The following is a 26,945-nucleotide window of genomic DNA, read 5'->3' as shown; positions in this document are numbered from 1 at the left end:
ATATTGAATTCCTCCTGCTTTTATACTTTGAAAGCATTTTCAGAGCCATTCTTTACTTCCTCCTCGCAAGAATGCAATTAAAAAAAAAAGAATGCAATTAAGCAACTGCATTTTATACACAAAAACTGAGTTCAAAGAGTACACTTTTACACAGCAGACTGTTTGTCAGAAGCAGAGCTACGACTCAAAACCAGGGATTTGTGTCACGTGCTCACAACCCATCTCCTTCTCTCACCCCATCACCATCATCTTTTACCAAGAAGCTAGTCTGACCCACAGGTTATAATGGAGCTGCCAGGAGCGGTCTCTGGTTTGTATGTTGACTGAATATATGGGTGAGGCTGGGCATATTTCAAACATACACACCTGGAGAAAAGAGGCCTCTGTATTGTGCAGGACCTAGGAAATTTATCTTTTTATTAGAAGTTGTCCTAGGTGGAGGCAGTTTGGTTGAGTGAGGAAGCACCAGGAGATGAGGCTGCAAAACTCACAGAACTTTAATGCAAATTCCTAATTTTACCTTTGAAGCCAAGGTTTTACAACTGGTTTCAAAGAACTTCTTTGTCCAGGGGTCCTGTTGAAAAGGGGCAGAAACTCTGGCAAAAATGATGCAATCAGGGGTGCAAGGGTAGTTCATTGGTAGAATTCTCGCTTGCCATGCGGGAGACCTGGGTTCGAGTCCCAGTGCACGCACTTCCCAAAAAGCAAACAAACAAGCAAAACAAACAAACTAAAAACCAACAAAAAAAATTCAACAAATGGCACTGCAATAATGAGATACCCACACAGAAAAAAAATGAAATGCGATCCCACCATTACAGCATACAAAATAAAAAGATGTAATCAGATAGAATTGCTGCATGTTGAGTGAAGCTGCTAGGGTCATCCTTCAGTGTCCACAAAGCAATCCCATCCCATGGTCTCAGCTAAAGAATATAAAGCAGCCCCAGAATCAGCCCTCATCCCCCACTCTGCACCAAGGAGCACCATCTCCCATCTTCCCTTAAGATCCTTCTCCAAAAGCTAGTGTGAAGGAAACCTGTGGACATCCCACACTGGCAAGGAGGATAGCTGTCCCAGTGGGTGATTTCAGGGGTTCCCATAAGATTCCCGATTCCCCAAATGCATTGGGGAGCCCAAGGGGCTGGATCCCTTCCTAGCTGAAGTCTCAAAGTTTGAGAATTATCTCCTTAGGTTTGGATCTTTCATTTCCACTAAAATACTAATGCCTGAGAGTAGAGAAGTTCTTCAGGGTCTCATTGGCCTGAAATACCAATGACAGATCTCTTAGGGGTGAAGAAAAGTGTCAGAAAGACTGAGAGGATTGCTCCCACCACGGGCTAGGGCCCTGCACTTCCCATGATGGGGAAAAGTGCCTGATCACGGCTTCCTAGACTCCTCTTATTTTTTTGGTGCTGAGAACAGGGATTACTCTGCCTCCATAAGGTACCTGTTTCTTCTGGCTACATAACAGAGAAGGATAAACATTAGTTTGATATTTATCTATGAGCTGATTTAATTTCAGTTTACAAATGACTTCTGATTTAGCAGATAACTTGGTATTGTGCAAAGAAAGTGCAGGCAGCACCTCCCACATTCCAGGTAGGTGGTCAGATCAGCCCAAGTAGGATAAATTGAAACCCAACTCTATCTCTATAAAAGGTTCCTATTTGGCAAAAAGGTATTCCACCCCATCAAAAGGCTTTGCTCCCCAAACTAAAGGCCCACATACAGCATGGCTTAAGGTATGGATGTCTGGAAACCAAGTGATAACAGCATTTGGGGCATCACTGCAGGCTTCCTCCCCATCCCCGCCCCCTGCCCCTTCCTGTGCTGAGCTGTTTTAAACTGCTTTGGAGTGAACTAAATCCTCTTCTCTTGATATTCCTCTTCTCTTCTTTCCTTCTCTGCCCTCTTCTTCAAGTGGGAAACAAAAGTTAATAGAAAACCGTTGAAGGGTTGCGGAGACAGAAAGGAAAGATGGAACAGAGCAAACCTGGTTCTCCTAGTCCCTGTGCCTGAAGTCTTGGAAAACAGTGATCAGAATCAGCGGCTATGACCTCTGGTGTGAATCATAGGCAAAAGTTCTGCCCATGTGGGCCAGAAGAATTAAAGACTAGTAACAAGTCTACGCTTAGATCTGAAATGCTACTCAGTAGACACAAGGGTATTTGGCTACCTTTGGTCTCAGTGATGACCTCTTCCATGGGCCCAATTGCCTAGTAAACATAGTCAACAGGTGCAGGAGGTCTTATCACTTGGACCCTGGACCATCAGAACTGGACTAGCATCCAGAGGGAGGCTGGTCAGGGCGCTCTCCCCATACAATTGCAAGCTGTTGCGGGCAATTAGCTCCTTGGCCATGAGCAGGAAGACTTCATCTATGTTCTTGGACTCCTTTGCAGATGTCTCCAAAACAGCAAGGAGGCCATATTTCTCAGCCAGGGTGCAGGCATCTTCAAACAGAACATGTCGTTTTTCCCACAAGTCAGATTTGTTTCCTGGAAGTGAAAGATAAGCAAATACTTCATTGAGTAAATTAATTTGATTTCTTAAAATGAACTTTTTTAAAATGCAATTTTATTAAGATAGATCCACACACCATACAATCTAAAGGGTTCAATCAATGGCTCATATTATCATCCCATGATTGTGCATTCATCATCACAGTCAATTTTAGAATATTTTTATTACTCAAAAATAAAATGATTTAAAAAAAATTTTTTTTACATGGGCAGGCAACAGAAATCAAACCTGGGTCTCCAGGGTGGCAGGTAGGAACTCTGCTACAGAACCACCATGGCCCGCCCCCAAATAAATGATTTTTAAAAGAACATTTTAGTTCAGCAATATGCCAACATGAATTCATTCACAAATAGTAATTGAGAGCAAGTTTACCAAAAGAAATCACTGATTAATGGAAATAAAGCCACTATCTTTTTTTAACTTTTTATTTTGAAATAATTTCAAACTTATAAGAAACTTGCAAAAATAATACAGAGAACTTACAAAAAACTTGCAGAACTTGCAAAAATAATACAGAGAATTTATCAACACAACATTTTGCCACATGTGTTATATTGATCTATCTGTCTATCTATCTGTAATTTTCTAAACATTGGAAAGTAGGTTGCATATATCATGATCCTTTACTGCTTAAAACTTCCGTGTATATATCCTATGTATATGTATGTTCACTTATGTTACCACATTAAGTACAATTATCAAGTTCAAGAAATTAACATTGATGTGAAGCATACTGTCTATATCCCAACTTTTCAATTGTCCCAATAAGGTCCTTTTGGGCATTTTTCCTCTGTTATTACAACTAGTCAAGGATCAAGTACTGTAATTAATTGTCATCATCTCTTTAGACTCTCTTATTAGTTGTGGACATATATACAACATAAAAATTTTCCATTTCAGCCACTCTCAAGCATAAAATTCAGTGGCAATAATCATGTTCACAATGTTGTGCTACCCTTGGCACCATCCATTACCAAAACATTTTCATCTCCCAGCAGAGACTGTGCACCCATTATGCATTACCTCCCTTTTCCCCCTCCCTCTACTCCCGGTAACCTGTAGTGTACTTTCTGTCTCTATGAAAATGCATAATTTGATTATTTCATATAATTGACATCATACAATATGTATCCTTTAGTGTCTGACTTATTTCACTTAACATGATATCTTTGATATTCATCCATGTTGTTGTATGAATCAGAACTTCATTCTTTTTATGGCTGAATAATATTCCATTGTATGCTTATACCACCCATTTTGTTCATACATTCATCTGTCAATGGACACTTGGGTTGTTTCCATCTTTTGGCTATTGTGAATAATGCTCCTATAAACATTTGTGTACAAATATCTGTTTAAGTCCCTGCTTTCAATTCTTTTGGGTATATGCCTAGAAATGGAATTCCTGGGTCATATGATAATTCTATAATTACTTTTCTGAGGAACTGCTAAACTGTTTTCCACAGTGGCTCCACTATTTAAACTTCCCACCAACAAAGCATCAAAGTTCTTATTTCTCCCTATCCTCACCAACAACACTCAATCTTTTCCTTTTTTTTTTTTTTAACAAGCCATTCTAGTGGATGTGAAGTGGTGTATTAGTTAGGGTTCTCCAGAGAAACAGAATCAACAGGGAACGCTCGCAGATATAAAATTTATAAAAGTTTCTCATGTGACTGTGGGAATGCAGAGTCCAAAATCCGCAGGGCAGGCTGTGAAGCCGACGATTCCGATGGAGGGTCTGGATGAACTCCACGGGAGAGGCTCGCCAGCCAAAGCAGGAAGAGAGCCTGTCTCTTCTGAATCCTCCTTAAAAAGCTTCCAGTGATTAGATTGAGCATCGCTCACTGCAGAAGACACTCCCCTGGGCTGATTACAAATGGAATCAGCTGTGGATGCTGCAGACATGATCATGATTGAAGTCTATGAAATGTCCTTATTGCAACAGACAGGCCAGCACTTGCCCAACCAGACAAACAGGTACCACCACTTGGCCAAGTTGACACATGAACCTAACCATGACAAGTGGTATTTCATTGTGATTTTGCTTTGCATTTCCCTTATGGCTAGTGATGTTGAGCATTTTTTCATGTGCTCATTGGCCATTTGTCTATCTTCTTTGGAGAAATGTCTATTCAAGTCTTTTGCCCATTTTAAAGATTGGGTTTTTCATCTTTTTGCTATTGTGTTGTAGGAGTTCTTTATATATCTGGAATATTAACCTTTATCAGATGTATGGTTTCTGTATTTTCTCCCATTTTGTCAGTTGTCTTTCCACTTTATTGATAATGTCTTTTGATGCACGAAAGTATTAAATTTTGACGAAGTCCAATTTATCTATTTTTTGTTTTCTGTTACTCATGCTTTTTGTGCAAATTCTAAGAATCCATTTCTAATACAAGGTCCTGAAGATACTTCCCTGTATTTTCTTCTAAGAGTTTTAAAGTTTCAGCTCTTATATTTAGATTGTTTATAAATTTTGAGTTGTACACCATGTATGGAAGGTCTGTATGTTGAGAATGTATGTACTCGTACGTTGTTGTATCAATAAAAAAAAATCAATTGGCTTTAGATTGTGGGTTCATTTCTGAACTCTCAATTCTATTCCATTGGTTTATGTAGTTTTCCTTGTGCCAGTACTGTATTGTTTTGATTATTGTAATAAGTTTTGAAATCGGGCAGTGTGTGTCCTTCAACTTTGTTCACGATGGTTTTGGCTGTTTGGGGTCCCTTGTTTTTCCATATAAGTTTGATGATTAACTTTTTCATGTATTCAGATAAATCTGTTGGAATTTAAAATGGGATTGTACTGATATGTTAACAATATTAGGTCCTCCAATCCATGAGCATGGGCTATCTTTCCATTTATTTAGGTCTTCTTTAAGTTTTTCCAGCAATTATGTATAGTTTTCTGTGCACGAGTCCTTTACAACCTTGGTTAAATATATCCCAAAATATTTGAAACTGTTATCTTAATTTACTGTTCTATAAGATCTTTAAGATCTGCAAATTGTAGACCAGAGGTATGTATTTTTTTGGCTGGGACAGGTGGAGCTTCTGGTTTCTTTGTTATTTCTCCCATCCAAATCTGACATGTTATAGACTGTGCCATAGTGTCTCTCTCTCAGTCTTTTCTTTTTTCCTTCAAATCTGATTCATTCTTTTTCCCAAACTACGAAGTGTCAGATATTCACGATGTGGCCTGGTCTAGCTGAGATGGTGTGATCATTGTTTGTTGGATGTGTATAATAAAGGGCTTAGGTCCAATACAATAAAATGCACAGATTTTAAGTGTGCTGGTTAGTGAGTTTTGACAAATGCAAAACTGTTACCAAGATACAGAGCATTTTCAATTATCCTAGAATGTTCACTGAGGGGTTTTGAAAGCGTGGCCTAGGTATTAGAAGGAAAAGCACCCCATCTCTTTTGTCACTCTACTTCAATTCCTACATTAATCAAATCATTTGACTGACTTTTCTGAGGCAGGACTTGCTCTGCCAGACATCAAGATTTATTGCAAAGCTTCAGTAATTAACACAGGCTGGCATTTGCAGGATAGACAAATAGACCAGCATTTCTTAACCTGTTTTTCGTTATCATCCCCATAAGGAGCCCTTTTGCACATTTTTTTTTTCTAATCACTCTTCCCATGACATTTTTGAAAACTTTTATTTTTAAACAATTAGAGATTCATAGGGAGTTGCAAAAAAGATTCAGGGAGGTCCAGTGTACCCTTCACCCAGTTTCCTGCAGCATGTAATGTCTTTAATAACTATGGTACAATATCACAACCAGGAAATTGACATTGACACAACCTACAGAGTTTATTCAGATTTTACCACTTATATATGCACTCATTGTGCATGTGCATGCATGTGCGTACATTTATGCAATATTATCACACATGTAAATTTGTATAACCACCACCACAGAAAAGACACAGAACAGTTCCATTACCACAGAACTCCCTCTGCTATGCCTTTATAATCCCTCAATTCTGTCCCCCAAAACCTTGACACCTCACAACCACTAATCTGTTTTCCATTTCTATAATTTAGTTATTTCAAGCAAGCTATATATATGGGATCATATAGTACATTACCTTTTGAGATTGGCTTTTTTTTACCTAGCGTAATTCCACTGAAGGCATTTTGGGATGATTCTAGTTTTTGACTATTACTAGTAGATCTACTATGAACATTTGTGTACAGATTCCACGAAATCTGAATGTACTGTATATCTGACCCTTTGGAGAGCCACAAACCATTGTTGCCCCAGCATTGATTGAAGGTGGAATGGAATATGAAGATGCAGCACAAGTTCATATGACAAAACTGGCGTGGAGCTTTTAACAGCAAGCAACTTTTGTACTAGGAGAAGTATCATCCTAAAATGTGGCTGCACTTCACAGACTCCAATGGTCACAGAAACAACTGTTGCATTCAATAAAATTGGGGTGCCTGATGCTATCGCCTTGGAAGTGGAATTTAGAGGTGAAGGACCTAATTTGTCATACATATTAGTCAATATGTTGGGGGAATAAAGTCCAATGAAGCTTCCATAGAAGTTTTGAAAAGCAGTTTTACCATGCTACAAGTTTTACAGAATTGCAATCTCTTTGTTTGGGTTACAATCAGGCTATTTGGACACTTAGCAAAAGATTCTTGCTGGTCAGCATGTAAAAGGGTTAATTATTTGTATCAGTTGACCTTTCCTGAAATCATGCAGTATTGAGCTATAAGTCCTCTTTAAATCTCTTCTCATGCCAGAATCTTATCACTATATAAGAAATTTAGAGAGATAGGTGCCAAAAAACCCAGCACAATGCTTATATATTTTTAGTATCATACAAAACTTGACTTAAAATCCCAGGAACTGTGAATACTCTAGACCTTATGTGGTTTATTCCTTCAGTCATTTCAAACATTGAAAGTAGGACCTATATGGTTATTTGCCTGTTCACTTTATTTATTTATTTACTTTTGCATGGGCAGGCTCCGGAAATCAAACTCGGGTCTCTGGCATGGCAGGCCAGAATTCTGCCACTGAGCCACTGTTGCCTGCTCTACCAGTTCACTTTATGTTTACATCTCCCACATTTGTACCAGTATACATCAGGTATGCACAGCCATTAAATTTTGTCAGATTTTTACCAAGTCTTACAGTATTATTTAATGTCTATCTATAACTCAATAATATCAGAGAAAACCTCCATTTTGAAAACCTACATTGTATAGAAACACCGCCTTTAATGTCTCCAGATAAAAAAGCCTTACAGTTAATTTAGTGTTTGTACTTTGGGGTGCAATTTCACCGGGAGGGCCTGACAAATGAATAGGAGGGGGCACTTAAGTATTTTAAATAAAATATTGCTTTTGTATGTAGAATATGCTCTTTAATTTAGTAAATATTTTTTAAAAGGCAGAGATGCTTCATTAGGGTTAATAATGAAGCAATTTGATTAATTATATTAATCAAAATTTCTGAAATTCTTATAATTTTTTCCGTATCTATTGAATTTGTTTACCAACTATTATTTTTGTTCGAAGTTTGATTTTCTCCCCTTTTTTCCCCAACCTCCCTTGCAAAAAAAAAGAAGTAGGTTTCTGCTAATGATTCAGCAGACATCTAATATCTTATGCCTTTTGAGCTGTGTAACTTAATATTAGGATACCTAATCATTTGTTTTATTATGTAATTGATAAATGGTGATGTGTACTAATCAACCATATATTTATACTGTCTGGGAATGTGTGGTTATAGTTCTGCGGGAGAAATAATTTGTCAGCGTTTATCAGCTTGTAAAAACAGGACTCCCGGGATGAGCCAGGACCAGGCATCATGGGATTGAGAAAGCCTTCTTTTCCAAAAGGGGAAGAGAGAAATGAGACATATAAAGTTTCAGTGGCTGAGAGACTTTAAATAGAGTTCAGAGGTTATCCTGGAGGTCATTCTTATGCATTATATAGATATCCCTTTTTAGGTTATGGTGTATTGGGAGGGACTAGAGGGAAGTACCTGAAATTGTTAAACTATGTTCCAGTAGCCGTGATTCTTTTTAAAAATTTCTTTTAAATACCAAAAAACACCAAATGCAAACATTCTTAACTTTTGATCATTCCGTTCTACATATATAATCAGTAATTCACAATATCATCACATAGTTGCATATTCATCATCATGATCATTTCTTAAAACATTTGCATCTATTCAGAAAAAGAAATAAAAGGAAAACAGAAAAAAATTCATACACACTGTACCCCCTACCCCTCCCTTTCATTGATCACTAGCATTTCAAATTAAATTTATTTTAACATTTGTTCCCCCTATTATTTATTTTTGTTCCATATGTTCTACTCAGCTGTTGATGAGGTAGATAAAAGGAGCATCAGACACAAGGTTTTCACAATCACACAGTCACATTGTAAAAGCTATATCATTATACAATCATCTTCAAGAAACATGGCTACAGTAGCCTTGATTCTTGAAGACGATTGTATAACTATTTAGCTTTTACAGTGTGATTGTGGATATGATATTGTACATTTCCACTAGAAATATATGGGTTCTAAGTGCCCCACATCCTTGTCAATACTTGGTAGTCTTTTTTTTAAAAAATATTTTTATTGAGATATCTTCATACATACATAGTCCATCCAAAGAATGCAATCACATAGTGTGTATTCATCATGATCATTTTTGGAACATTTGCATCTCTCCAGAAAAAGAAATAAAAAGAAAAACCTCATACATACCATACCCCTTACCCCTCCCTTTCATTGACTATGTATTGACATACAATAGTATGTCAATCAACCCAAATTTATTTTACCCCTTCTCCCCTTCATTATTTATTTATTATCCATATTGTTTTTAGTCATATGTCCATATCCTGGATAAGAGGAGCATCAGACACAATGTTTCCACAATCATGCAGTCACATTGCAAAAGTCATACTGTTATAAATTGTCCTCAAGAATCAAGGCCCCTGGAACACAATTCAAGCGTTTCAGTTACTTCCCTCCAACCACTCCATTACACGATAAACTAAAAATGGATATCTATATAATGCATAAGAATAACCTTCAGGATAATTCTCGACTCTGTTTGGAATCTCTCAGCCACTGAGACTTTATTTTGTCTCATCTCTCTTTCCCCCTTGGTCAAGAAGGCTTTCTCAATCCCCTGATGCTGGGTACCGGCAAATCCCAGGAGTTCTGTCTGACGTTGCCAGGGAGATTTGCACCCCAGGGAATCATGTACCATGTAGTGGGGAGGGCAGTGGGTTCACCTGCCGAGTTGGCTTAGAGAGGCCACATCTGAGCCACAAAAGAGGTTCTCTAGAGGTGACTCTTAGGCATAATTTTAAGCAGGTTTAGACTATCCTTTGTAGGAATAAATTTCATAGGGTTGAACCCCAAGATCAAGGGCTCAGCCTATTGATGTGTTTGTCTCCACTGCTTCCAAGAATATCAGAAATTCTCCAAATGGGAAAACTGAATATTTCCTTCTTTCTCCCAAGTCCTCCACGGGGACTTTGCAAATACTTCTTTATTCACTGTCCAAATTACTCTGGGATATATTGGGGCATCACCCTAACCTGGACAAACCAACAGAATCTCCTGCCCTATTCAAGATTCCATGTACTTATGGTATTCAACTAAACTGACCATACAAGCTAAATTAGGTAATGTGCTACTCAAAATAAAAATTTTGCACCAAATAAACACCTCTCCCTTTGGTCCCACACAGAAGTTCAAACTTCAAAATATGGGTGATATCATCTTTTACGCTGTATTCTGATCTACCCAATCATATACAGATCAGCTTAATTCATATCTCTAGTCAAAGTCTGATCCTTTTGGTTATGAAGTTTTTATTTGTCCTGCCTTGTTTGACTATTCATGCATTTCATTACCTTAATATTAATACAGTTGATCGTGGGACATTGTTCCAGATCCTGCAAGAATGCACCTTTCTAAAATCTGATAAAGTCTGAACTATAAAATATCTGGCCCTACAGGTCTCTGTTGAGGGATTATGGGCCTGTAAGTAAAACAGATTTTCAAGTGGAAGGTTTGGCTGAGTTCCCAGGGTGACAAATATCAGATGCCAAAATAAGTTATGAGACAGCACACCCAATACAACTTGCTGGGTATAAAAGAAGTTGGCTCCTGAACTCTCACCCCAATGGAGGGTAAAAAGAAATTAAGAAAGGATTTCTTTGGAGAGAGCTACAGATGGACTGTGACTCTTCTCCTCCTACCACAGGGGAGGGATGGTGGGTACCTGCTGCTCACCTCAAGTCTGTTGACAGGACTTCAAAGACACCTCTCTGAGAGCTTGATATATGTGCCCTACAGTTATTGGGGGTTCATTGAATGGTGTCTAATGTCTATCTGGAAAAGCTAACAGGTGAGAGACTGATGGCTAGCTACTCCAACTGCAGGAGTGAAGGGGAGGTAGCTGCTGTGTTGGGCTTGGCCTTACTCCCAGAGTTTGTTGAGACAAAGAATGGGTGAGTATTTCCTGCCCATCAGATGAAGGCCATGCCCATGGCTGGATCAGCTTGAAGGATCTCTCTTTAGGGTCTCCAGAGTTCTAGTGTTGCAGAAGGAGGAGATTGCACATGGAAGACACCATGGCACAGGTGTCTGAAAGATCCATGATAATGTTCCATGAGAGAAAGAGCTCAGAGGCTGCCTGTAGCAGCGCCGGTCAAGGAAGAGCCTTCCTGCTCCCCTCACTCCTCCATTCAATGGGTGCCCCATCCCAACTCCGGAGGGTCAGAAAGAGAAGTTAGGGAGGGAAGAAGAGGGGCATGAGAAAAAGATAAGAAGTCAGCCAACATGCTTTCCCAGGACCCAGCTGGCAAGGAGGAGAAATCTTATATTTGAATGAGAACTGAAGTGTTTATTATGGGGTTTAATAGCCCTGTTTTGAGCATAAAAGTGATGGAAGAATGATTTGTATCACCTAAGTAGACAGAAGAGTTTCAGGATATCTAGGTTTTCCTCGGGCAGGGAAAGAACTAACTCTTCCCTTGAGCAAATTTATAGGGACAGTGGGAAACACAATAAAGTTGTATTCCAAAAGTCCAAGTCCTTCTTGTTCAGTTCGTCAATTACTTTTCAAAATTCAGAGGCAGAGTCAGCTGTGGGCTACAGTTAGAGTGGACACATGATTTACCATCCATTCTAGGTCACTTTTGAAAGTGAAAGGGGTGCTATTAATAATTACCTTAGGAAAACAGACATAAGCCAGAATTGTCCCAGGCAAACCAAGATAATCTAGGTCCCCAGCAAGAAGGGTTTGGGATCTCTCCCTTTGATATATAGCCCTTGGGCAAGGCCTTGAAAGATTTGCCCTGGTGGGAATGAAGTGGAAGAACATTTTGTGGGCTAAGCAAATGCTGGGAGGGCAAGGATGTGCCAGTGGTCTGCAGAGGACAACCAGCCTGGATGGGCTAAGATTCTTGTGGTGGAGAAGTGGAAATGCAGAGACAGTTCTGGAAAGTTAAAGGGATTCTGGCAGAAATAGAAGTAACCACAAACCAGTTGGGATGAAACACAGGTGATACAGGTGGCCTGCTGATATTAACAGAAAGTCAGGAAATCCTCTCTGTACTATGCTAACCTTTCTGCATGGGTACAGATCATAAACTGAGTCCTTGAGAAGAATTAAAAGTTATCCCCAATAGCCAAGGACACTAAAAAAAAAAAAAACCCCAGAAAAATCCTAGTTTTTCTGTTCCATTTGTCTTTCCTGCTGTATGTAAATCTCTCTCCACTTTTTTTTAAATTAAGTTTATTTCATCAAAGAGTACCACATTATTTTATATGCCAGCAACTTCCATTAAGCAACAAAAGGAAGCTCTGCTCCACTTACTCCTCCTAATTTAGCACAGCATTCAATCATATTCTTTCATAGGCTGCTCTTTGCCCAAATATATTTAGAAATATTTATTGGGCCCCTATGTTGTGCCATGCATGGGTATTGGTGCTGAGGATATAGCAGTAAACAACACAGACACAAATCTCTGCTCTCACAGCATTGACGATTTATCAGGTAAGAAATGTGCAGTTATTGCCCTAAATGCCTTTATCAGAAAAGAAGAAAAGGCAAAAATGCAGGAATTAACTGTCCACTTGGAAGAACTGGAGAAAGAACAGCAAACTAATCCCAAAGCAAGCAAAAGGAAAGAAATAACAAAGATTAGAGCAGAAATAAATGAAATTGAAAACATGAAAACAATAGAGAAAATCAATAAGACCAGAAGTTGGTTCTATGAGAAAATCAACAAGATTGATGGGCCCTTAGCAAGATTGACAAAAAGAAGAAGAGAGAGGATGCAAATAAATAAGATTAGAAATGAAAGAGGAGACATAACTACTGACCTCACAGAAATAAAGGAGGTAATAACAGGATACTATGAACAACTTTACGCTAATAAATACAACAATTTAGAAGAAATGGACAGGTTCCTGGAAAGACAGGAACAACCAACTTTGACTCAAGAAGAAATAGACGACCTCAACAAACCAATCACAAGTAAAGAGATTGAATTAGTTATTCAAAAGCTCCCTAAAAAGAAAAGTCCAGGACCAGACGGCTTCACATGTGAATTCTATCAAACATTCCAGAAAGAATTAGTACCTACTCTCCTCAAACTCTTCAACATAATCGAAGTGGAGGGAAAACTACCTAATTCATTCTATGAAGCCAACATCACCCTCATACCAAAACCAGGCAAAGATATTACAAAAAAAGAAAACTACAGACCAATCTCTCTAATGAATACAGATGCAAAAATCCTCAATAAAATTCTAGCAAATCGTATCCAGCAACACATTAAAAGAATTATACATCATGACCAAGTAGGATTCATCCCAGGTATGCAAGGATGGTTCAACATAAGAAAATCAATTAATGTAATACACCATATCAACAAATCAAAGCAGAAAAATCACATGATCATCTCAATTGATGCAGAGAAGGCATTTGACAAGATTCAACATCCTTTCCTGCTGAAAACACTTCAAAAGATAGGAATACAAGGGAACTTCCTTAAAATGATAGAGGGAATATATGAAAAACCCACAGCTAATATCATCCTCAATGGGGAAAAATTGAAAACTTTCCCCCTAAGATCAGGAACAAGACAAGGATGTCCACTATCACCACTATTATTCAACATTGTGTTGGAAGTTCTAGCCAGAGCAATTAGGCAAGAAAAAGAAATACAAGGCATCAAAATTGGAAAGGAAGAAGTAAAACTATCACTGTTTGCAGACGATATGATACTATATGTAGAAAACCCAGAAAAATCCACAACAAAATTACTAGAGCTAATAAATGAGTACAGCAAAGTAGCAGGCTACAAGATCAACATTCAAAAATCTGTAGCTTTTCTATACACTAGTAATGAACAAGCTGAGGTAGAAATCAAGAAACGAATCCCATTTACAATCGCAACTAAAAGAATAAAATACCTAGGAATAAATTTAACCAAAGAGACAAAAAACCTATATAAAGAAAACTACAAAAAACTGTTAAAAGAAATCACAGAAGACCTAAATAGATGGAAGGGCGTACCGTGTTCATGGATTGGAAGACTAAATATAGTTAAGATGTCAATCCTACCTAAATTGATTTACAGATTCAATGCAATACCAATCAAAATCCCAACAACGTATTTTTCAGAAATAGAAAAACCAATAAGCAAATTTATCTGGAAGGGCAGGGTACCCCGAATTGCTAAAAACATCTTGAGGAAAAAAAACGAAGCTGGAGGTCTCGCGCTGCCTGACTTTAAGGCATATTATGAAGCCACAGTGGTCAAAACAGCATGGTATTGGCATAAAGATAGATATATCGACCAATGGAATCGAATAGAGTGCTCAGATATAGACCCTCTCATCTATGGACATTTGATCTTTGATAAGGCAGTCAAGCCAACTCACCTGGGACAGAACAGTCTCTTCAATAAATGGTGCCTAGAGAACTGGATATCCATATGCAAAAGAATGAAAGAAGACCCATCTCTCACACCCTATACAAAAGTTAACTCAAAATGGATCAAAGATCTAAACATTAGGTCTAAGACCATAAAACAGTTAGAGGAAAATGTTGGGAGATATCTTATGGATCTTACAACTGGAGGTGGTTTTATGGACCTTAAACCTAAAGCAAGAACACTGAAGAAGGAAATAAATAAATGGGAGCTTCTCAAAATTAAACACTTTTGTGCATCAGAGAACTTCATCAAGAAAGTAGAAAGACAGCCTACACAATGGGAGACAATATTTGGAAATGACATATCAGATAAGGGTCTAGTATCCAGAATTTATAAAGAGATTATTCAACTCAACAACAAAAAGACAGCCAACCCAATTACAAAATGGGAAAAAGACTTAAACAGACACCTACCAGAAGAAGAAATACGGATGGCCAAGAGGCACATGAAGAGATGCTCAATGTCCCTGGCCATTAGAGAAATGCAAATCAAAACCACAATGAGATATCATCTCACACCCACCAGAATGGCCATTATCAACAAAACAGAAAATGACAAGTGCTGGAGAGGATGCGGAGAAAGAGGCACACTTATTCACTGTTGGTGGGAATGTCAAAGGGTGCAACCACTGTGGAAGGCAGTTTGGCGGTTCCTCAAAAAGCTGAATATAGAATTGCCATACGACCCAGCAATACCATTGCTAGGTATCTACTCAAAGGACTTAAGGGCAAAGACACAAACGGACATTTGCACACCAATGTTTATAGCAGCGTTATTTACAATTGCAAAGAGATGGAAACAGCCAAAATCTCCATCAACAGAAGAGTGGCTAAACAAACTGTGGTATATACATACGATGGAATATTATGCAGCTTTAAGACAAGATAAACTTGTGAACCATGTAATAACATGGATGGACCTAGAGAATATTATGCTGAGTGAATCCAGCCAAAAACTAAAGGACAAATACTGTATGGTCCCACTGTTGTGAACGGACATTCGAGAATAAACTTGAAATATGTCATTGGTAACAGAGTTCAGCAGGAGTTAGAAACAGGGTAAGACAATGGGTAATTGAAGCTGAAGGGATACAGATTGTGCAACAGGACTAGATACAAAAACTCAAAAATGGACAGCACAATAATACCTAATTGTAAAGTAATCATGTTAAAATACTGAATGAAGCTGCATCTGAGCTATAGGGTTTTTTTTTGTTTTTGTTTGCTTGTTGGTTTGTTTGTTGTTGTTTTTTACTATTACTACTACTTTTATTTCTTTTCTTTATATTAACATTTTATATCTTTTTTTGTTGTGTTGCTAGTTCCTCTAAACTGATGCAAATGTACTAAGAAACAATGATCATGCATCTATGTGATGATGTTAAGAATTACTGAGTGCATATGTAGAATGGTATGATTTCTAAATGTTGTGTTAATTTCTTTTTTTTCTTTCCGTTAATAAAAAAAAAAAAAAAAAAAAAAAAAAAAAAAAAAAAGAAATGTGCAGTTGCAATACAGGTGATAATGAGTGAAGAAATACAGGGTGTGATGGGAGAACAGAGGTGGGTGCTAATCATTTAGGAAGAATTAGCAATGGCTTCCTGGAGGCACGGCATTTAAAGAGCAACCTGAAACCTAAGTGGGATTTAGCCATGCAAAGAGGGTGGGAATTGTTGGGATTGGGTGAGGGATGGGATTGTAGGGACTGTTTCAGCAGAGGGAATAATAGGAGCAAGTGTCTGGAAGCCAGAACAATGAACAAAGTTCTTAGGGAGACATGGAAAGAAGCCGAGTGTCGTCAGCTCCTGGGCTGGGTGGCTGGGAGAGTTAAGCAATGAGGCCGGAGGAGGAGAGCAAGAGGAGGCCACCAAGTGCCTTATGAATCAGGCTCAGCAGTTTGCACTTAAGCTTGCGGGCTAAACAGAGGGACACTGCACAGGAGCCGGGTTTCCCGTGAATGGTTGGAGGGGCGGGGCAAGTCAATACGCAATGATCTCTTTGAAGACTGGAGTCATCTGTTTGATAGTAAAGTGGCTGCAAGGGGCTGGGAATAAGCTTTTGGGAGAGAAAGAGACATTTGTATGAGGAAATGTGGAAACAGAATAGGGAAAGGGGCAGGGATGCCTCGGTGAGGGAATAACATGATTTACTTTCCTAGATTACGGGTAGGCGGCCACTGAGAGAAAACAGGAAGACCCATGTGTCAGACCTCAGGATTGGATGCATCATAGACTGAGAGACTGAAGATGTGTCCAGATCCATCTTTGGGGACATTTCTAGAAGCAGTTATGAAGTGGGGTTGTTGTGAAAGGCAGACTAGGGTATAAATAACAAAAAAACTTTGTGAGGTTGCTGGAAATCCTGCAACTTCTTGGCATTTGCTACTCTCCTCTGTTTCATCTGTTTTCCCAGATTAATGAGTAGTTAAGGGTGGGTGTTGGGGGGCATGGGTGAGGGCTAGCCTGCAAGGGAGTCAGTCTGTGGGTTGGAGAAAGGGTGTGGTCTTCCAAAGGCAGTTCAGAGGGGAGGGAAACCCCACAGCAGGGCAGGTACCATTGCAGGAGCACCTTCTAGTGTTTCCTAGGAAGCATTGGAATTTAATGGAAAAAGGATCCAGTCCACATTCCTGGGGAAACCTCAAATACAATGAGAACTGCTTCATTTCCCATAGTGAGATGTGTTTTTCAAATCCATTCTACCCTTCTCTGGGACTAGATGAGATTTCTTTCCATCCCTGGAGGTCCTGGGACGTCTTCTCCCTATCCGCTCAGCTCTTCACCCAATGGGTCTCTGAGCCTCTCTGTACACCTCGGCAGGGTTTTCTCATCTTTGGTCTCCCAGGAACTAATAACAGCTTCCATTTATTGAGTTCTTAGCCCTGTTGCTAAGTGCTTTATAAGTTATTCACTCCTTTCAACTCAGGATCTTTGAAGCATTGCAGTTTTATAGATGAGGGAGTGGAAATTTAGAGAGTGAGACTAACCAAGATCAGACAGGAAGAAAAGGGGAGGGGGAGACCTGAATCAGATCTGACTGCTTCAAAGTCCAAGCACTAGACTGAATATAGGCATGGCCTAAATCAGAGAGCTTCAGGGTGCCCTAGGTGATGATGAGCCTAACCAACTATTGAAGAATAGCTGGAGAGGAGCCGAACCCAGCAGGGCTCTGGGAACCAGACCACCTGCTCAACTCCTGCGTCTCCTGTCAGTAACCATATGTCCTTGACATGTTACTTAACCTCCAGATATCTGGGTTTCCTAATTTGGGAAATGAGGATAATTGTAGTATCTATTTCTGAAGATTGTTGTGAGGACTAAATGAAATTATTCTGGGAGTCCTTCAAATAGTGCCTGGAACCTAGTGTTTAATAGATGTCACCTGTTGTTATTATCTTCCTAGCACCTATCCTGGAGCAAGAAATGTGTTCGTTGAGGCAGGGGTGCACGGGCATATCCTCACAGCTTTCGAGGTAGGCCCTACTCATCACGTGGTGGCTGTTGGGGAAGGTTGTTGGAAACTCTGCTGAGCTTTCCATTCCGTGCTTTGCAGAAGTGGTTGTTGAAAAGGAAACACTGGTTCCTTTCGTGGTTAGTTGTTAACACAAAGGCTTCTAGGTACAAAGGGAATGTTTGGGCAAAAAGCTAAAGCAGAGAGGTGGGACTTCACTCTTTCTCAAAAGAAGCCAGTTGCCCTCCATGTGGGCGCTTCCCAACCTGACTCCTCTCTTTTCTGTTCCCTGCCATGTGGGAAGAAATACAGAACCTCTGAAAAAAAAGGAGGGAACTAAATTTGGTGGGCATTTACTTTGGCAACAGGCTGTAAAATCTGGGGGTTTTGATCTGACATAGCAGGACAGAGTGAGGCCAGTGTAGGCTCTTAGAATGACTTCTGATTATTAAATTAGGAAAAGCAGAATGGAGTTACAAACCACATTCTCCTCAAGTCTGCAAATAAGGCAGGAGCTAGAAAGAGAATCAAAAGTGCAAAGACAGGAAAAAATAACAAATCCATTCTGGAATCATAATAACAATCATAGATGTGCTGGTGTGCCAATAACATGCAAATAACATGCAAACACCTCTGCCCTTTTCCAGGGGAAACAGCCTGTCTGCAGCCATGCTTTGTATTCTGCGACTGGCTCACTCCCTTGGGTCCTAGCCAATTGGTCCCAGGCAGCACCTTACATCAGGCCTGCCCAACTTCAGGCTGGTCACTGGGCCGTGCTATGCTATGAAAAGAAGAAATGGGTGATCAAACTCCCTTTCTGAGGAATGTGAGCTCATAGATACCAAGAGAATAAGGGGGTTTAGTAGCAGGAGGAGGCATGAGATGATGCTTAGAGAGGATCCATGAAGGCGAGTTCAGGTGTGAGAGAGTGTAGCAGTCCTACGTTATCCTGTATGGAAAGAGCAGCTTTCAGGTAGGGGATATAGACTCAGAGTAAAGGGCAGGGAGGCTGCTTTACAGACAAGGCCCAGAGTGTGGTCCTCAGTGAAGCCCTGAGGTGAGGATCCTCAAGTTATTGCCTCCCCAGTGGTGTGGCTTTTCTCTGGTTCCTATTCTTGTTGGGTTTTGCTTGGCTTTTTCTAAGTTCCATGGACTTGTCCTCTCACCATAAGCCCCCTAGTATTTGAGGTGACATGAATGAGTTAGTTTCTTCAAACAAATGAACCCTCTAGAAACCAATCCTATCCTTTGTTCAGAACTTACTATGCACTGCTAAGAACTTTATATATAGTTATGTACATGATTTCATTAAATCCTTATGAAAACGCCATTAAATATTAGTCCCATCTTATAGATGAGAAAACTAAGGTTCAGAACATAATTTCCCACTGAGCTGGGGTAAATATGTCAACATGTAAATAATAAACCCATTAAACGTGGTATGTTTAGCTCTGTTCAGTTGGCATGTGGCTGTCTAGACCAGTGCTTTTCAAACTTTAATTAACATATGAACCACTCCAGGATCTGGTAAAAATCAGAAGAGTCTGATTCAGGAGGTCTGCAATGGGACTTGAAATCTTGGAATTTTAACAAATTCCAAAGTGACATTCGTGCTGTGATCCATGGGCCATGCTTTGAGTATCAAAGGCCTAAACTGACTCGCCAAAATTAAGCTACCACCTGGTAAAAAGTAATGTACTCAGGAGGGAAGAAAAGTCAGCTCTGCTTGCAAAACTAAAACTATAGAGAAGTGACGAAACATTACACTCTCCTTGTGCTGGTTTGAAACTGTTATGCGCTCTAGAAAAACCTCGTTCTTCTAATCCTGATTCAGTATTGTAGGTTGGGACCTTTTGATTAGATTACTTCTATGGAGACATGGCATGCCCAGTAGTGGGTGTGACCTTTTGATTAGATGGAGATGTGACTCCACCCATTCAAGGTGGGTCTTGATTAGTTTCCTGGAGTCCTTAAAAGAGCTGACATGGGGAAATATTTATGAGAAAGCTTAGATGCAGATGTTTGGAAATGCAGAAGTCCCAGGAGATGCCAGGAGCTGAGAGAGCTGACAGAAGCTAGACAGGAACCAGAGTCCAGCAGACATCGCCATGTGCCTTTCCAGGAGATGCTAAGCTAAAAGATGAAACCTAGAGTTTTGCCCTAGAGCAACTAAGGACCCACAAATGCCTAAAGAGAAAGCCACTAGAATCAGAAGCTAAAGGCAATGGAATCGGGAACAAGGAGCAGCAAACACCAGTCACGTGCTTTCCCATGTGACAGACATCAGCCTTTCTTCAGAGTCAAGGTAACTGTGCTGGTTTGAAACTATTATGTACTCCAGAAAAGCCATGTTTTAATTCTGATCCGACCTTGTTGGGGCCAGACCTCTTGTTTAGGGTGGGAAACTTTGATTGGATTGTTTCCATGGAGATGTGATACACCCAGTTGTGGGTGTGACCTTTTGGTTAGATTACTTCCCTTGAGATGTGACACACAATTGTGGATGTGGCCTTTTGATTAGATGGAGATATGACTCCACCCATTTAAGGTGGGTCTTAATTAGTTTACTAGAGTCCTTTAAAAAGGGAAACATTTTGGAGAAACCTTAGATGCAGATGCTTGGAGAACAATTGCTTCAGAGCTGACAGAGACTCAGATGTTTGGAGTTGCTTAGAGTGCCAACAGAGAGAGCAGAGGCCTAGACATGGGCAGAGCCCAGCAGATTTTGCCATGTGCCTTCCCATGAGATGCTAAGCAGGCCGAATTGTGTCCCAGAGATGCTAAATGAAGGCCCACAGACACTTACAGAGGAAACCAGTGGCATCAGAAACTGGAAGCAATGGAACCAGGAACAAGGACCAGCAGATGCCAGCTATGTACCTTCCCATATGACAGACATCGATCTTTCTTGAATCAAGGTATCTTTTCCTGGATGCTATACTTTGGACATTTTTCTGGCCTTAAAGCTGTAAACGTGCAACCCTTTTAAAAGCCGTTCCATTTCTGATATATTGCTTTCCAGAGCTTTAGCAAACCAAAATAAGATCTTTTTCTGGATGCCTTAATTTGGACATTTTTAAGGCCTTAGAACTGTAAACTTGTAATAACATATCTCCTTTCTAAAAGTCAATCCATTTCTGGTATATTGCATTCCAGCAACTTTAGCAAACTAAAATACTTCTGAATGTCCAATAGGACTGCTTACATTTGAAATGTTAGTTTACTTCACAAAGTTGAAGTTTCTGTTAATTTGATGTTGGTTCGTTGTTAAGGCTGGCTTAGGAACTTAAAAGGTATAAGTAGTCCTCTAAGGCATAGTCAGTCACATTCAGCTGAATGGCTCCCTTGGGGATTTGGAGCCACCTGACTCCCTTAATGCCAGGCTACAGCAGAATTTCCAGTACGCTACACAGACCAGGTGCATCAAAATCATCTGGGGTGGTGGTTCAAACAGATGCCTCGGCCCACCCCAGATCTACTAAACGAGAGACTCACAGGTGCCATTTTGGATTCTGCATCTTTAACAAGTTCAGCCACCCCTACTCTCATGCTCAAATGAATCTGATGGAAATTACTGGGCAAGATGCTTTCTGAGATCCTCTCCACTGCTCACACTTTCATGATTTTACGTTGTCCTGCTACCAAAAGCTGAGTGTCAGCAGGTCCCCCTTAACTAAAATAAAGTTAAATGCTTTGAAAATGCCATACCGATCAGCATAATGACCAAGTTAGCTGCTCCATATTTTTCTATCTCATGAATCCAATGGGGAACAGATTCGAATGTGGACCGCCGGGTGAGGTCGTAGGCGATGATGGCAGCATGGGCACTGCGATAGTAACTTTGGGTAATGGTTCGGAAGCGCTCCTGGCCGGCCGTGTCCCACACCTGCATCTGGAGAAGAACGGGAAAGAGAATCTGCATCAGATTCTTGATAGGAACTTGTTGACCCATGGCATCTTAAAAAATACATTCCTGGATCTCACTTGTAGATCTTCACACTCAAAAGAGGTCTGGAGTGGGTCCCAGGAATCTAGTTTTTCATCTGCTTCCTGAGTAGTTTGGATGTACTTTCTTGTTTGGTAACCACCGCCTAAGGCAAGCTTTAATCAGAGAAGTGGACCAATTTGGTCCTAAGCATCTTGTGTTCTTTTGACATTTCATGTCAATCAACACTTGTTGCAGATTTGGGGGTTCATCGTTTTAGCCTGCCCACTGATATTAATACTGGCAAAGGTGATGAGAGTGGCTGAGCTATTCTACTATTTCGCTTTTAACTTTTTATTTTGAAGTAATTTCAAACTTACAGGACGGTTGCAAAAATAATATAAAACCCATAAAGAGAACACCAGTGTACACCCCCAACCAGATACCTAGATCCATCAACTTTTAACATTTTGCTACATTGAGCTGTTTTGTTTTTAAATGATCACTGAGGCTGTTCATGCTTGGGAGTGTCCTCTGCCAAATTATGGTCTAAAGCGGTAAGCTCTCCAATTTATGTGCCTTCCAATAGAGGAGTAGAGTACCAGTTTTCTCATACTCTCACTATTTTTAAAATTTATTTTTTTGTGACCCCCACCACATAGCAACCCCCCGAAAAAAAGGAAAAGAAAATATATAGCATGCTAAATAGTCAGTAGTTATATTCATGTAGTTAAAGATGTTTAAATATGCATGATTATGAAACAATTTAATATATCTGACATTCCCCCATCCTGTCTTTATTTCTTTAACTTACTTTTACAACCATCCTGTAAGTTTGAAATTATTTCAAAATAAAAAGTCAAAAGCGAAATAGTAGAATAGCTCAGCCACTCTCATCACCTTTGCCAGTATTAATATCAGTGGGCAGGCTAAAACGATGAACCCCCAAATCTGCAACAAGTGTTGATTGACATGAAAAGTCAAAAGAACACAAGATGCTTAGGACCAAATTGGCCCACTTCTCTGATTAAAGCTTGCCTTAGGCAGTGGTTACCAAACAAGAAAGTACATCCAAACTACTCAGGGAGCAGATGAAAAAATAGTCGTTAGGATTTCTTATAAGGAAATTATTCCAATAATATATAAAATTTATTTTTTTAAAGAAAGTTTTCAAACACAAACTAGAGCGATTAGAACAATGAGCTGTCATACATCCATCACACAGATTCAATATTTATCAAGATTTTGCCACCCTTGCTGCATCTAGCCCTTTCTCTTGATTTCTTCGCGGGATTATGTTTAAGTAAATTCCAAACATGTTATTTCATTCTTATTATAATCAATTTATATCAATGTTATTATAATCAATTCATTATATCAATTCCTATAAAAATGGAATCTTGTTACATAATCACAATATCATTGTTACACCTAGTATGATTTTAAATAACTTCTTAGTATGATTGAATTCCCAGATCAAAATAAAAAGTTCCTGATTGCCTCTCAAATGTTTTTTTAACAGTTTTTTTTGTGTGTTTTTTTAAAAGTCAGGATTCTAAACAAGGTCCAGGTATTACATTTTCACTAACGGTTTTTTATTTTTTCTAATCGAATAGGTAAAAGATAGTATCAACTGTTATTTTAATTTGCACTTCTTTAGTTATATATGAAGACGGGCTTCTTTACCCACACATAAGTTTATGAGCTAGCTCTTATAATATTTGTGAAATAGTTTTTGTCTTATCTGTGAATTGCCCACTTTTTTGTATTTGGTTGTTGGTCTTTCTCTTAGATATTTACCAGAGCTCTTTTCACATTAAAGAAATTAGCTCTTTGTCAGTCCTATGTTTGTAAATATTTCTTTTCAGTTTATCACACATCTTTTGATATTTTTTGGCAACATAGAAACTTGACTTTTATAAAATTAGATTTCACAATATTTTCATTTATGGCTTCTGGCTTTACCTCATATAGAAAAGTTGATTTTCTCATTCCACTGTGAGAAAAAATTCTCCATATTTTCTTCTGGTACTTTTATGATTTGACATTTTATATTGACATTTTTTTTATCCCTTTGGCATGCCTTTTAGTGTTAGGAATTCTGGCTATAAAAGCAGAGCCAGCCCCAGTGCCCCTCTAATCTTCACTTTCTTTCTTTCTTTTTTTAGAGTAAGCAGGTGGGAAATTTATTGAGAACATGTGTGAGAGGACACGCGGGCACTCTTGCAAAAAACAGAGGTAAGAAAAGTGCGAGTCTAACCTTCACTTTCTTGCCATTGATCTCCAGGGAGCGCACAGTGAAGTCCACCCCAATCGTGTTCTGCTGTGTCTCTGTGTAGACCCCAGATTTGAATCGCTGCACCACGCACGTCTTTCCCACGTTGGAATCACCAATGAGGATGACCTTGAACAAATAGTCAAAGTTTTCATCTGCTGCCCTGGCTGAGCTGGAGAACTGCATGGCTCTCGCCACCTAGAATGGACGTAGAAAGAAAAGGAGTTTAACATCTCTTTAGGGAGCATGGACCAGGTGTCAGATACTGGGGATCAGTAAAGGACAAGGCAGAGTGAGGTCACTGCTTTCATAGGCTAACATCCTCGTGGGAGGAAGTCTCTAATTAATGCTCAAGTGAGGGGAAGTTGCCCCTCCCAAGCCCATGCCTAACCTTGGTGACTTGACATTACTTTAGGAGGTGCCCTCAGATTTAAGGGGTTCTACTTCTATTCTCTGCTGGGGCCAGTACCTGGTCAACACTGTGAGACTGCAGCATTGACTGAAAACCTAGGTGATTAAGTTGAGATGTCCCATGCTCTGCCAGAGTGCCCAGAGAACAAGAGAACGGCAGAGGAAATGCCCCACAGTTGTATGTTACCTGGCATTAAGACAATTAGAGGACATGCCAATCTGTTATTCCATCTAGATAGTTACTAGAGGTCTTTTCACATTTAAGAAATTAGCTCTGTCAGTCCTATGTTTGTAAATATGTCTTTTCAGTTTATCACACATCTTTTAATATTTTTTGGCAACATAGAAACTTGACTTTTATAAAAGTAGATTTAACAATATTTTCATTTATGGCTTCTGGCTTTGCCTCATATAAACGTTGATTTTCTCATTCCACTGTGAGAAAAAAATTCTCCATGTTTTCTTCTGGTACTTTTATGATTTCACATTTTATATTAAATTTTTTATTTAATAATAGGGAGAAACCAAGTACTAGAAGACTGAACTTCCGGCAACCAGGAACAAGATTTGACCGGAGAAGATAGTTTAGGGAAGAATAATATGGTCTTTTTATTTTGGTTGGCACTTAATTTTTCTTGGTTGGGGAATTAGGATTTTGAGAATATTCAAAATTAAAACTGTGGTTAAAATGCTTATGACATACTTTACCGCAGACTCTCAGGCTGGAAAAAAAACATAAAGGTTTCTAATGATATTGCTTCCCAAACTAACTGATCATCAGAACTACCTGGGGAGATCATTAAAAATATATATTCCTGAAGACTATTGCAGACCTACTAAATATAGATTAAAAAAATATCTATTTCCCAGCTGATTCTGATGGTTTGGGAATCACTGATCAACACAATCACTCACCTGAAACTTTATTCCTGTCTTAGGTATCACCTCAGTATCTACCTATGCTTAAATATCTTTGATCGTGAGGAACTCATTATTTCCTGAAAAAAATCCATTTATACCTGGTAGCTCTAACTCTTATGGGGCTGCAATCTCTCCTCCTGGAGTTTCCATCTGTTGATCCTCGTGCTATGTGCTGCCCAAACAAGTCAAATTGCTATTCAACCCAGTAGCCCTTCAGTTATTTGAAGCAGGAGGCACTTCCCTGTAGTCAAATCTCCCCAGGCCCTTTAATCATTCTTCATGCAATATTGCTTTGTCTTCTCACCCAATACATCATGATAATAAGGGAAATCTTATTACATATGATGATTAAATTTGATGTGCTGCACATGGCTCCTGCTTCATAACACCCGTCTTCATTTCCCCCATTTTCTTTGGTTTTCTCTAAAGTCATAGAAAAGGACAAGTCTTATATCATCACACAAATTAAAATGTATATAAATATCCAATATGTATGTTAAAACCCAGGGTTTTAAATGGATGAAGAAGGATCTCATACCTTTCTTGGATGCCTCTAAAATCACCTATGGCTAAATTATCTAGCAGACAAGAGACAATCATGGCAGAGCTGGGTATCTGGGGGTGGAGGGGAGCTGGCAGAGTTGGGGGATGTTGAATTTCTCTGTACGGGGTTTGTATTACTTTTGAAAATGTCCTGTAAGTGCTTCAAAATAAAAGTTAAAATATTTTTTAAAAATAAATTAAAAAAAGAGACAACCAAACCACCTGTATTTCCCCTCTGAATTTTCAAAGCCATTTTACTTCCGGTGTCTTATCAGTGTAACTTGAGCTGAAACTTTATATCTGTGCCCCCCCACCCCGCCCCGTAAATATTTTAGTTTTCCACAAGAGCCATCTTTATCTTAACCTACGTGCCTTGCAATGAGAAACAGGCAATGTCCACCCAGCCCACGACCCTTCAGCCCATGTCCTGCAGTCTTCACCTTCCTGGTTCACCTGTTGCTTACCGGGCTTGCTGTCTCACCTCTGCTAGCAGGTAATGTTTTCTTTCTCTTTGTTTCCCTTTTCAGCTCTCAGTGCCCCTTTTCCTCCTGCCTCGCTGCGTGGTGGGAACTGTAGTTCTGTCTCCAGGTGTCAGATCTGGCGGCTTGAGAAAGTGAAAGGAAAGCGCAATTCCTCCCACCACCCCTGAGGCCAGGGTTGCCACCGGGCACAGAGCTTAAGGTAGGTGCTGGCCAGCACACCCACAACCCCAGGTCAGCTTTCCACCGAACAGTAGTCAGCCCAGCAAAAAGACAAAACGAAAAAGAATACCTGGTTAACTCGGCCAATATGTCCTAAACTGCTGCTGCTCCCTTCCCGCTGCACCCTCGCTTATGCATCCCTCCACCTAAATTTTTTTACTATGTTTGACTGGGGTGGGTG

At 39.5% G+C, this 26,945-nt stretch overlaps 1 protein-coding gene across 3 annotated transcripts; it reads right to left on the bottom strand.

Moving 5' to 3' along the window:
* Positions 1-479: 479 nt before the first annotated feature.
* RAB19 (RAB19, member RAS oncogene family) lies at positions 480-26,702 on the bottom strand. Of its 3 annotated transcripts, none has more exons than XM_077147661.1 (4): positions 26,528-26,702; positions 24,174-24,386; positions 21,697-21,874; positions 480-2,501 (listed from the first exon to the last, which is right to left on the bottom strand). In XM_077147661.1, exons 2-4 carry the CDS (start codon positions 24,372-24,374, stop codon positions 2,233-2,235), a joined length of 648 nt encoding a protein of 215 aa, XP_077003776.1. In that variant the 5' UTR covers positions 24,375-24,386; positions 26,528-26,702; the 3' UTR covers positions 480-2,232. The 3 variants fall into 3 exon arrangements, with proteins under 3 accessions (XP_077003776.1, XP_077003767.1, XP_077003760.1); XM_077147652.1 differs by having other exon boundaries at positions 21,697-21,880; positions 26,545-26,701; XM_077147645.1 differs by having other exon boundaries at positions 21,697-21,880; positions 26,528-26,700.
* Positions 26,703-26,945: the final 243 nt, after the last annotated feature.

The sequence above is a fragment of the Tamandua tetradactyla genome, chromosome 1 (assembly GCF_023851605.1).
Source record: "Tamandua tetradactyla isolate mTamTet1 chromosome 1, mTamTet1.pri, whole genome shotgun sequence".
Classification (NCBI taxonomy): Eukaryota; Metazoa; Chordata; class Mammalia; order Pilosa; family Myrmecophagidae; genus Tamandua; species Tamandua tetradactyla.
The sequence above is the reverse complement of the archived record's forward strand: the minus strand, read 5'-3'. Positions and strand labels throughout refer to the sequence as shown.